We start from the raw sequence: 13,360 nt of genomic DNA, 5'->3' as shown, positions 1-13,360 counted from the left end.
CCGAAATTCGTATCCGTGTGGAAAGCACGCAAATCGAACTCCGGGGTTCGGGCCGAGCGATTAGCGAGCAGCGATATGCACGGAGGCCACGCAGTATAGGTGATCTTCGCCAAAGCAAAAGGATCCGCGCATTTCGTTCGCGAAGTGTCGGAATCGGGAAAAGGGCAACTGGCGAAATAGTCTGTCTTGCCGTCCCGCTCACCTGGGGCCTATCGTTCTCGCCAATGCCAATTTAATAATGAATCGGCAGACGTAAAGTTAGTCTCTTTGTTCATTCCACCGGATTAACAAGTCAGTCCTCACAGGTACGAAGAAAAAAAATCAAGTGCAGCTTAAGTGGCCGATAAAAGTAGAATAGAAAATTATCGGCGGAGGTGAACCGAGTGATGATCATGAAAATGGGAATATTTTTGGACTGATTTATGATACAATTGGAGGAAATGTATTGTTGATGGACTGTTTGTGACAGCGAAGTGTTGGAATTGTGCACTAGGTTAATAATAATGCTCGCTGATACGGAGTAGTCAGTGGCCTTAACAGACTAAATTTGAACCGATTATGTAATGACAGTCAAGCGAAATTGTGAGTTACCGGCCGGATCGATTGGGACAATTTTACTTATCTTCGAAATGATCAGTGGTTGGAGTACTTTGAAGTGAATTATTTCTCTCTAGCATCAAACGAGACCTAACAACAGTTATCTATTATTTATAGAATACATACCTATGTATCGTTGTTTATTGAGGAGTATGCTCACCAGAAAATAGTGTTTTGAAACATACCTAGAAGCAAATCTTCGATTATGTAATTCGAAAAGAGAAGCTCTAAAACGATTTCAATTGAACATTCAAATATTCAGTCCTTATATGTTCTGTGTAAAACATATTTTGATCGATAATTTCTTCTTCGGAATCTTGGAAAAGTTTAATGAATTTTGTGAATCCTCAAAAATGTTATGAAAAATACCGTATTACCATATTACTTAGAATGTTTTGTTTTACTACTTTATTTTACAGAACGAGTGATTTAATGATCGAAAAATATCGCAATTCATTCAAAATTTAATCGACAAAATTGATAAAACTATTTCAATTTGTCTTAATTCCCACGTGCAGAAAATGTCTCAAATGCTATTATGAAAGTCTGAATGAAGTCAGTAGTTCTGATTAAACATCCCTCTACATTAGAAAAACCAACATTTTAGATAACATTTGATTCAATCAGGCGAGAAAAATCTTTTGAATAATGGTAAACTAGGTTTAATTGTTTTTAATAATGGTATGCCAATTGGCTATGTCGAAAAGGTAAACAAAATACATTTTATGCATAATTTTTGAAATACTTCTTCAATTTTAATTAAATTCGACAAAACTAGACTATGACACCCTTTGAAAGGTATTAGATATGTGTAAATTGCTTTACTCATCCCTACGAACCTCAGGGCGCATAAGTTTGCGTTACACATATGCACACTTGAAAAACTAGAGTTATTTATGAGGACCTGACTGCGCTTTGTATCACCGCTTGATTCACCTGAATTAAGGGTTGGACTAGGTCATTAATTTTGTTAGCTGCTCCATCAGTTACAGTTACTCAAATTTCACAACAGTATGGATCCACATTGGGAACGATACTGTTGCGGGATTCTAATTACGGATTACATTTGGCGCTATTTGCAGCGACGATCATACTAATAGCATGGCTGTCCTCGTCTCGTTAAAACTTTGGCAGCCACCCAAGTATGTGCAAAGCCCGTCACTAACTCAGCTGCTGGTTGGTGGTGCTTTGTAGGCTCACTTCGGTGACTAGCGCTGAACGGGATCCAAATACAGTACCCCATGAATAACGCCAACCGTGCATTCCTCTGTTATAATATAACATAGAATCATACACGGGTAGAAATTTAATCTCCAAAATGCGCAAAATGACTCATGATTTCAGGTTTCTAGCTTATGTTTTATGAAAATATACCATGAATAATAATCATGGTATCATGAACTTCTTGCAGTACAACGCAACGCAAAATCATGAACTATTATTCATGATTTTTTGCTCCCTGATAAGGAAGTACAATCATGATTTGACAGCAATTCAAACTTCATGATTTCATGATTTTATTCATGGTAGCGGAATCGGATTTGTTTCCGTGTATAAGTAACTGTAGACAGTGAGAGAAGTGTGACTCAGGTAAAATCGAAGAGGCCCACAGAACGTTAGAGAAATTGCAAGGGGAAACCCCCGGTGAGGAAGGGAAAAACGAGTAACGCAGGTAAATAAAGAGGAACTAAGATCTGAAGCTGGAATGGAAAAATTTACAGAGAATTAATGGAGATGCCATAGTTATAAGAGAAAAATTACGTTCACAAAAGCATTCTGAGAATACAAGACGATTCGCCGTTCAAGAACTGGAGCAAAATGTGGTGAAAATTGGGCACTTAAGCCAAAAAAAAGCCATCATGGTCAAGGGCTTAGCTTTTAAGAGACCTTTGAAAATGTTCCTTGTCTGGTGGCAATGAATGGTGTGCAATGCCAACAAGGGTTGTAGGGGAAAAAAGGGCATGGATAAATTATCTGAATATTGCCACTAGAGAGAACTTGCCCAAATACTATCAGCAACAGCAACAGCATTTGTGACTCGAACAGCATGTTCCTCGCAATCGTGTAGAAGATTTGATGAAATAATAACGAGTAAGGAATCAGCTGGTAATCGCCGCCTACAAGCTACTCTTTCAGATCCTGTTACGCCGGCTGTCACCGATAGCACAAGGTTTCGTAGGGAATTATCAGGCGGGTTTCATGGGGGCTCGCGCAACTACGGACCAAATTTTTACTATCCGACAGATCTTGCAGAAATGTCGGGAGTACAACGTGCCCACGCATCACATCTTTATTGATTTCAAAGCAGCATACGATACAGTCGATCGAGACAAGCTATGGCAGATAATGCACGAATACGGTTTTCCGGACAAACTGACGCGACTGATCAGAGCTACCTTGGATTGAGTGATGTGTTTCGTATGCATCTCTGGGACTCTCTCGAGTCCCTTCGAGACGCGACGAGGGTTGAGACAAGGTGACGGTCTATCCTGCATGCTGTTCAACATCGCTCTTGAGGGGGTGATCCGACGAGCGGGCATCGAAACGAGAGGCACGATTTTTACCAAGAGTAGCCAACTTCTAGGCTTTGCAGATGACTTCGATATCATTGCCTGGAACTTTGCGACGGCGGAGGCAATCTACGCCAGACTGAAAGCGGGGTCTAGGAGAATTGGGCTAAAAATAAATGCGTCGAAGACTAAATACATGAAAGGAAGACGCTCAAAGGAAACAAATGCGCGCCTCCCACGGACGGTAACCGTTGACGGCGACGAACTAGAAGTGGTAGAAGAGTTCGTGTATTTGGGATCGCTGGTGACCGCGGACGCATCCAAGCGGGAAATCGGGCCTACTTTGCCCTTCGTAAAACGCTACGATCAGGAAGCATACGCCGCCGCACGAAGCTAACAATGTACAAAACCATTATTAGACCGGTAGTTCTTTATGGACTTGAAGCCGTGACGCTGCTTGAGGAGGACATACGCGCCCTTGCCGTGTTTGAGCGGAAAGTGCTGCGGACGATATTTGGCGGAGTACAAACTGAAAGCGGAGAGTGGTGGAGGCGTATGAATCACGAGCTACAGGCACTGCTTGGGGAGACTCCCATCGTACATCTAGCGAAAGTTAGCAGGCTACGGTGGGCCGGACACGTCGTAAGGATGCTGGACGACAGTGCGACGATATAGTCCCCTTCAACAACCCCCAGGAACAGGGGGGCCCAACGTGCACGATGGCTCCACCAGGTTGAAAGCGATTTGCGACTTCTGAGACGACTAGGAAATTGGCGACGAGTGGCCCAAGACCGAGTTGAATGGAGACGAGTGCTTGAAACAGCACGAGCCACCCCGGCTCTATGCTGCTGAAGAAAAAGAAAGAAGGAATCAGTTTGTAACAATTCTGAGAAATAAAGGCCCGAAATACAGGACAGAGATCATGAATAATTAGAACAACTACGAAAAATTCGACGTGAAGGGGAACCATTCTTGTAAGAGCTGCACATTGAAACCTAACATATGAAGGATGAGGAAGTGCGTTTGTCCGGTAGGGACAAACGAGCGCGAGGTGGTCGTCAGGTGGGAGCAGTTCTTCGATGAACACCTCATTGGTGAACATGTAGAAGGAAGCGGAACAAAAGTTAACCGTAGAATTCCCATGGTAGGTAGTCCCAGCACCTGATCTCCAAGAGGCCAAATGAGAAATCGAGTTGCTGGAGACCAACAAAGCTGCCGCTAAAGATTGCCTAGCAGCGGAGGAATGGTTGGAAGTCGCAGTTGGTAAACGTCGCCTGCAAGGTAATTTCCCAGATTCTGTTACGCTGGCTATCATCGATATCATAAAGATTCGTATGAAATTCATGAGAACTCCCGCCACGGCGCACCATATTTTTACCATCCAACAGATCTAACAGAAATGTCGGGGAAGTGCAACGTGCACACGCATCGCTTCTTTTTGACTTTAAAGCAGCATACGATACAGTTGATCGAGACCATCTGTAACAGATAATACACTAACACAGTTTTCCAAACAAAACTGACGCGATAGATCAACTACAGTGGGCGTGTTACGTGCACATCTTTGGGACACAGTAGAGTGCCTTTGAAACATGTGGTGATAAGGTGACGGCTTATTCTGTATATTTTTAACATCATTCTTCAGGGGGTAAAAGAGAACAGCGGGCATTGAAACGTGAAATCATAGCCAAGAACTTTGCAACGGCGGCAGTTATCAACGTTAGGCTGAAAGCGGAATCGAGGAGGATTGGGCTAAAAATATTTGCGTCGAAAACCATAAGCACCTTCCTTTCATGGTGCTCATAGAAGTTAAACGCACGCTTCCCACGGACCGCAAACGTTGACAACGGCGAGTCAGAAGTGGTAGATATATTTCAAATTCATGTATTTGGGATTGCTTAGGACCGCGGATAATGACGCAAGTAAACAGAGGAACATTTTTTCGTCCGAAAACAGAACTTCACAATTAGCAATTTGTGTGGAATCAATCGAAGATCGTCTTTCAAAATATTCCTCATGATTGACTGTGAAATGTCCAGTTCCTTGGCCAACTTACGTCCAGACTGATCTGGTTTCCGTCGAATTCGCTCTCTTACTCGTTTGATGGCTTTTTCCGGTATTCCTACAGTGCGTTTACGGCCAGGTTTGGGAAATATTTTCCAAGCTGGTTTCCTTGTATCGCTTGATGGTACGAAAGATGAATGCTTCGTTTGTTTCGAATGGCTTCAGCTTCTTTAAAATATAACACGATCGAAAATCGTGTTCAAAAATAGACTTATCACAGGTTCCCTTTCGACGTCCATGATTACCAAGGCTCTTGAACGGATGAAAATTTGTTTTTTTTTGCATAATGTATTCCCTGACAGACAAGATATTTCAATTAACAAATTGTTACAAATCTTCTTTTTGCTTAATATGCTTACCAATTTCAGCTGGGAGAAGCTCTCAAAGGTTAAACAGAATGCTCCCAGATAGCATTTTTGTGTGTACATAAAAGTTAACAACCAGCATTACGTACACATATATATGCTAATAAATCGTATTTGATGCGCAAAACTGGCATATCCGTACTATTTTGGATGCGATATACGGGATGAGGAATAAATATACGCGTTTCATCGTTATATATGATAACATCCGATTAAGCGCGACTCGCTCCGTACTGGTATACAATTCTGTGCTGAAAATCGTATGTGTGTCAGTTATTATCATTATATACGATTGAAAATCAACTTGGGTGAACTTTATTTAGCTTTAGTTCCGAATTTGTTAAGAGTTATTTCCGATAGTTTTCATACATTGATGTACGATTTGGTGCTACCTGGGCTGCGTGTCAACGCGTCCGTTAGCATTATTCTGACAGTTTCTCTATGGGTTTACTGTCAAATTGGCGCAGACGGATGCGTTGACGCAGCGTTCTGTTTGGTCCTTTACAGTCAAATAGGATGGTAGCACTAGCCCTGCAATTGTCCTGTACCCTAACAGTTGGCTGAGACGTCTGTCGTATAAGAAAATCAGAAGATCAAGTTTCGATAACGGAATTTAACACCATGGCTTTGCTTTATTGTCTTCTTACGAATTTATTCAAAAATCGAATTATTGGCACAGATGATTCACGGATATACACCCAATTCTTTTTTACATCCAATTTCTAACCTATTTACATTCAATTTTTTCATATCAAAAAAGGGTCTCGATTTTGGCAACATAGGCGACACGCATTTGTTGCCAAATTCAAAATTCTACTGTACCAAGTTTCAAAAATCATCTGATGCTCCTTTAGCCTGTGAGTCCGTTTTAAAACACTTGCGATTTCCCAAGACACCGGGGCTTCTACCTTGCATCAATATTCTCTCGATGACAAGGTATCCGCACTTGCAATAACGTAATCCAAAACGTTTTTTCTCATCATTTGAAAGCGCAGCCTGAATGCCCTTTCGATCACGAGCATATCTTGATTTCATCTTTTCTTCCAGCGTAGTTTGTGGAATTACAAATTTTTTGACGGTTCTATGGATCGACGCTCCTTCTGGTACCACGGCTTCTGCTTACTTCAACGTTTTCTTATGCATTTTCTAAGAAAAACATTAACTTGTTACCATTAATAATCATGCTTGTCCGAATTTAACAAACATCTCAATATTTTGGTTCTAAATCCGGACAGTATACCGTTCTGGATCAAACTTAGAACAGTCGCAAACTTCGAATACTCAGAAGAATAAAATGCTCGTTAGTATCGTTAATATGATAAAATATTATCCTTATTTGAAACCCAGCGCCGTAGCGTGCGGTTGGCTCTTAGGGGCGCCAAAAACGCCCTGCCAAAAAGGGCCTGCGTTATCAGTTGATTTGCATACAGCAGCCATAGTGAAAACTGTCAAACAACTACGCTCGATGCTTTGTTCGTACTTCCAGCTCCACTCGTAGCGAAGAAGTTGGACATGATGAAGCACTTCGTATCCGCCGAATAAAGCCATCTAACATTCGCAACATCTTTTCCCGTGAGAAAGGCGAAAGTGCTGTACGGAAGCCTGGTTTCGGCCGCCCACAGTGCTGCGCGACCATGCAGCAGAGCTAAAGATGAAGACCGAGAGCAATAAGGCCTCATCGTTCCGCATCTTCGGCCGGGAGTTCAGAGAAACCGGCTAAACGGCGAAGAAGTACTTGGCCAAAATGGAAATTTTCATGCGAAAGCGTCATTCGAGGCTGGCCGTGTCTGAGTGGCAGGCAATCGCCCAGAGAATGACTGAAGATTCTGGCGAAAAACGTCTCTCCGGCGAAGCACGAGGTTGGATGCAACGTCTGGCGAAGAACCGAGCGCTTTACGTCTCCCACCAAAAAGTAAGTGATGACGCCGAGTATATCTCCGCCCCCAAGTTACCAAGTTCTGTGGTTGACGATCAGAGAGAAGAGAATGCCCAAGTCACTGTTAATACGTTCAGGGTTGACGGTGAACGAGGAGATGCGGAGATACATGTACGAAAGATATGAAGTACCTGCCGGAAATTGCCGTCTTCAATAAAAAGCATCGCGCAAAGAAAGTGGTCTTTTGGCTGGACCTGGCCTTGGCCCATCAAGCCAAAAGATCACTATAGCAGATGAACCGGCTGAAGATAAGCAAAGCCGTGGGCTTAAACCGACATTACCCTTCTTTATCGACAGACTTCGCAGCCAGCCGTTAGAGTACAGGAAAATTACGGGGCCGGTGTAGCGATCCTACCGACTCTCTCTAGCAAGCACAACCTAAAGATAAAGGTTGTACCGACGATCACCAACTCTCTCAACGTCCCCTAACTGCGATCAATAGTTAATTTTAGGGTGAAGCTCAAACGAAGCATTTACTCAATAATTTTGTAGCCAAAACGGTGAAGGACCCGATCGCCAAGGCCACGAAAGAGTTGAATAATATGCCGACGTCTATGTTTTAATCGGCCATAGCGAAAATTCCGGTGAACAGCTGTAAAGCCACCTGGAAGGGCGTAGAAGCATTTTTATAGAAGGCTTAATAAACGTAGGATTTAAAACGAATTTGTTTCATTGAATTATCTTTTGTAATCTTTTTCCATCGTTAAGTTCATCTAAGTATTGGATGAGAGGCAAATACGAAACCGCCCAGTTTGCTTCGGGGCGACAAGTCAGTCGTCGTAAGTTCGAATCTCGGCTGGGAGGTGTTGCTATAGAGTCAGTAGGAACGTTGCACTAGCCCCGTAATTGTCCTGTACTGCTACAATGCTAGTAATTCATTAGTGACTAAATGAACGTTCATTTAGTCACTAATAAGATACTAGCATTGTAGCGCCGTAACTACAAAAGATACAGCAAAACTTTATTCAGCAAAATTATAGATAATAACCTGGTCTACAAATGTCCCATATATAACTTTGTCTTATTTGGCCCCGGTAAGACGGTACTGTCAAATGAATTGAGTCAAAGTGATCAAGCCATCCCTGCTGCCAGCTCCACCCCAAAGCAAAGAAGTTGCACACAGTGAAGCACTTCGTATCCCAAGTTGTTGTATAATAGCTTATAGAACTATTTTACAGCTAATTCCAGTGGAACAAGTGGTTAAAAACCTATTATACAACAAAAATGTTATTTGGGACTCGCTGAACAGATCCAATCTGGCATTTACAACATCCTCTCACGCAAGCGAGGCGCATGCGTTGAACGGAAGCCTGGTTCCGGCCGCACGAAGTGCTGCGTGGCTGTAACGTGCAGCAAAAGCTTATAGGATGAAAACAGAGAGCAAGTTGGTCTCAAAGTTCCGCGCCTTGAGCCGGGAGGTTGGAGTAACCGGCTAAACAGTGAAAACTTGACCAAAATGGACATTTTTTACGGAAGCCTTAGTCGAGGCTGGCTGTGTCTGAGTAGCAGAAAATCACCCTGAGAACGGCTAAAGGTGCTAGTAAAAACATCTATCCGGTGAAGCACGATGTCGCGGTCATGATAAGCGATGAAAATTACTTGACACTGGATGACAACAACTGGCAGAGGACTGAGTACTTTACGTCCCCCACCAAGAAGGTAAACGATGAAACTATATCTTTCGCGCCAACTTCTCGAAGAAGATCTTTCTGTGGCTGACGGTCAGCGAGAAAAGAATGTTCAAGCCGCTGTCCTTTCATTCGGAGTTTACGGTGTACGAGGAGATACGAAGATACAGTACGAAGTATCTACCGGAAGTTGACGCCTTCATCAAGTATTGCGCAAAGCATGTGGCCTTTTGGCCGGACCTGGTCTTGGTCCATCATGCCAATAGACCAGGAGATAAAGGAGATGAACCGGCTGAAGATAAACACTGCACCGTGGATCACCAACTCTTCCAACGTCCCCAACTGCGACCAATAGAAAATTATCGGTCGAAGCCCAAACGGAGCATTTACTCTAATAATTGTGCAGTTAAGTGCAGTATTGGATGAGGGGAAAATACGTAAAAATGATAAACCTGGAAGGAACTCTGATTTGGAAAACAAGGGGGCGGGTAAGGCGGGCGGGTAAGCTGGGTACGGTTTGAGCTCGGGTATTTATATTTAAATACCCGACCATCTCTATTGAACACATGGAATACTAAAAAGTAGATTTGCGAGTTCGGGCCGGATACGGGTCTTTAATTTTTTTCTTTATCGGGTACGGGTCGGGTTCGGGTATTCAAATTTTCATACCCGACCATCTATAGTAGCCGTAATTGGACTGAAGTTAGTTACCTTACGATTACAGATGTACAAGTGGTTGGGGAACAAAGGGGCCCGAGTAAGATTGGGTACTCAGCTAGTTGGTACCTAGCTGGAGAAGGAGCCGTAAAGACGGGCATGACGTAGGACTACATCAATGTGACTTGATTATCTGCCCAATAAAAGTTACTCACCACTTTATCCTATCTACTGAGTCACTAATTCTCAAATGCATACGCTTTCCTTCCTTATTCTTTGTTACTCAAAGAAACAACATTATGAGTTATCTGATCGTTAATCGTTCAAAAATCAACTTAACCGAAGAAAACGTATCGAAACATTCTGAGTGGCTATAGTAAATGAACGCCTGATTTATTGCAAACACGTGTTTTTGACAGATGCAACGAACACACGATGGAAAACGTATGTTGCACTTATACTAACAGAGGTACTTTGGGCATGCACATTGGTTTCACCGTACACATCGTTATATCGTAGCGTATCAACTACAAACAAATCAAAATTTTTTGCCATCAATCGTTAATTTCTAAAAGTGCACATCATATAAATTTGCCAAATTATATGGTGAAAATTGATTTACCTTTTCTGCAGCTTGCTTCTACTATAAATACAAATTTATCATATACAAAGCTTTCAAATTTGCCGGCAGCATGAATCATCATCGCAACGGTAAACTCAAATTTAGAATGCTTAAAATCGGAGAGGTCCACTTGTGTGACAGTAAAATAAACCAACCTTATCCGAGTCCTAGGGTGAATCCCCGGATTAGCAGCCTCTAGTAAAACAACAGACAGACCTCATGCGATCCGATCCATTTGTGATGGTTGTTTTTGCAATTTTCGTCTGATTTGAACCGTTGCCCGCAACGCATTGCAGTCACAGTCACGATGTTTGTTAAAACTATGGCTCAGCATCACATAAAATCACATTGCATCTAAAATAAAAAAAGAGAATGCAGAAAATGTCCTCTTTAAGATTCTAATTTTAATGAACGAACATTCTCTACATCACATCGTTGTCACATTTTCACCACCGTCGCAGAGGTGAGGCCGCTGTCGATTGATTTATTTTCGGTCGAAAAATAGCCGCCGTTTATAGGCGGAACAAGTGCAGCTACGGATTGTCCGATTCGATATTAGCCACAACGTTTATGATATATTGCTTTTATTTTACAGAAATAAGCGCCAATCGACAATTTCACCACCATCATGGATGATGAAAATGCATCGGCTGACGTCATCGTTAAGGACACTCGTGGTGCCGAACCACTAAACATCGTCGATGAGTTCCAGCGGCGCAAGCTGCAGCTCTACAAACATTGGGTTCGGTAAGTAAGACGTAATTTTATTTCTCACTGAAATGAGTATAATTGAACGCTTTTTCGTTTGTTTTAGCCCCAAGTTTTTACAGTATAACTACATGTACAATTATCGCCATAACTATTATGATGACGTTATTGATTACCTGGACCGACGCGCTCGTGGAATGCCAGGAGAAATTCCTCGTCCACAGTATTGGGCCGAGCGTGTTCTGCGAACTGAGAGAAAGTTAGTAGTATAATATATTTGTATCAATAGTCGATAGTGGATTAAAAACTTTCATTTTGTTTTGACAGAACACCGAGGAGCATTGACGACATGTACAATTACACCAATATCGGCCTGAAGCGGAATGAACATAAAATGACTCACACCCTAAGTAATCAGATCAAATCTTATAACTTCCACTCTAAGCGCTACATTAACAGCAAATACGCAAGAATTTTGTAAACAGCCAGATAATCAGATAATCAGAACAAATGGAAAAAATACAAATCAGAAACCCGCTTATCTAATGATTCTATGCTTTAAAATCACTGAAGGCAGATTGGAGCAGGTGACGTGACCAACCAGTGGACGATGGGTCCGTTCCTCTGCCAGAAACGCTTTTATCGCAGCAACTGGCACCAAGGAAACTGCCGACAAAAAAATAGCAAATCTCCAGTACCTAACTATTAATCAACAACTCCAGCATATTCTAAAATTTCCCTTTCCTCCCAACTCATAAGAACTTTCAAATACTAATTTTCACAAAACTAAGATAACAGAGAGACTACACCAATTAACGAAAACAAGCAAACGAATTTTCTTTGTAAAACCATTTACTCCTACAAGAATTGAAGTAAACTAGGTTTTGAATAACACAAATATAAATTCAATGGAGTTAAAATGGTTCTAACTCATACTTTTCTATCAGCTTGGGCGGTATGCTACTAACCATCAAGTTCTGCATAGCGCCCTCAATTTGCAAACCATCTTAGGCCTAAGAAAAATACGCTTAACCCTTTGCGGAAAGCCGAGAAGAATAACCTAAATTTTGTTACAAATATATAAGCGCGCACATAAACCTACTAGCAATATATTGCAATAATCCTTTGCTTTAGCTTTCATATTTTACCCACCAGAGTTTGTTAGCTTTAACAGTTTTATTAAACATTATTCGCAACTCAATTAGTTTTTAGATCAAAAGACATTTCAATACTTATGCGGTCAATATCGAACATTTTATAATATTATGTTATAGGTAGAAGTTCTAGCATGAAATCGTACAACATCTATCGGGTCTGGTGAAAAGCTGAGTGGTTGAATCACATTTTCTGCTTTCAAATGTAGCCATCATACATTGTCGAACCCAATCTTTCGTCTATGTAGCAACGGTGTGACCAACCACTAGTGTTTTTGAGTGCGTTCCAAACACCATCAACTAGAACCGAAAAGCACAACAGCAACTACTACTACTATCAACAACAACTACAACAACACTCAAACACCAGCCAGTGTGTAATATCAACATTGTTTACGAGTAATTTTAAAACCATGCCAACATATTCAATACAACGTGAATCTAGACTACATCCACCAGAGATCATGGATTAATCATCATAGGTCCTATGGCCTCAAACATCAGGGGTCGCTCTTTTTTATTCTTATCCTATATCGATCTTTTTGGTTACTTTTATATTCAAATATGAAATATCAATACTTTGTTTTGTACTTTATCATTCACTTATCATATTGTTTATATTATTTTGATTTTTTCTACAACTACTACTATCACTACTGTAACTCCGACATAACACTACCGAGTGTATAGTAAATTATAATTTGTTCAAAGTTACCATGAAAATACAAAAACCGATGAAGAGAGAAAGTTTGAGTTGTTTTATTTACGCACGGTATAACCGAAATCCCATCAAATCAAACCCATCCAAATAGAAATGGTAATCTAATCGTTCCAATTTTTTTCCATGCCTAAGGTAAACTTTTAACGAACAGTTTAAATTTAAGTTGTGTACGGAGAATTTTATGTTCGTAGGCGCTAGTTAACACTACTGTTCTTACAACAAAACTCTTCCTGTTTTAAAATTGTTATTTTGGTCTGATCGGGCTTTAAACCTCTTTAAACCAGATGGAATTTTTGTCCATTTCTGTAATGTCTGTGACTCAGATTTGATAGACTTGACCAGGAGTCAAACGTACCAGTATCTCTGAGCAAAGTTTTAGATGGAATTTTAAATTTCAA

General features: G+C 41.3%; 1 protein-coding gene across 2 annotated transcripts; it reads left to right on the top strand.

Annotated features, from left to right (window-relative positions):
• The first annotated feature begins 285 nt into the window (after positions 1-285).
• Positions 286-12,972, top strand: LOC128737722 (flightin). 2 transcript variants are annotated; one of them, XM_053832418.1, is made up of 5 exons: positions 286-305; positions 10,975-11,126; positions 11,194-11,346; positions 11,415-11,497; positions 12,362-12,972. In XM_053832418.1, the coding sequence occupies exons 2-5, from the start codon at positions 11,008-11,010 to the stop codon at positions 12,406-12,408; spliced, it is 402 nt and encodes a 133-aa protein (XP_053688393.1). In that variant the 5' UTR covers positions 286-305; positions 10,975-11,007; the 3' UTR covers positions 12,409-12,972. The 2 variants fall into 2 exon arrangements, with proteins under 2 accessions (XP_053688393.1, XP_053688392.1); XM_053832417.1 differs by lacking the exon at positions 12,362-12,972 and having other exon boundaries at positions 11,415-11,690.
• Positions 12,973-13,360: the final 388 nt, after the last annotated feature.

Source organism: Sabethes cyaneus, chromosome 2 (assembly GCF_943734655.1).
Source record: "Sabethes cyaneus chromosome 2, idSabCyanKW18_F2, whole genome shotgun sequence".
NCBI classification, from domain to species: Eukaryota; Metazoa; Arthropoda; class Insecta; order Diptera; family Culicidae; genus Sabethes; species Sabethes cyaneus.
Note: the sequence above shows the minus strand (reverse complement) of the source record. Positions and strands in the feature narration are given on the sequence as shown.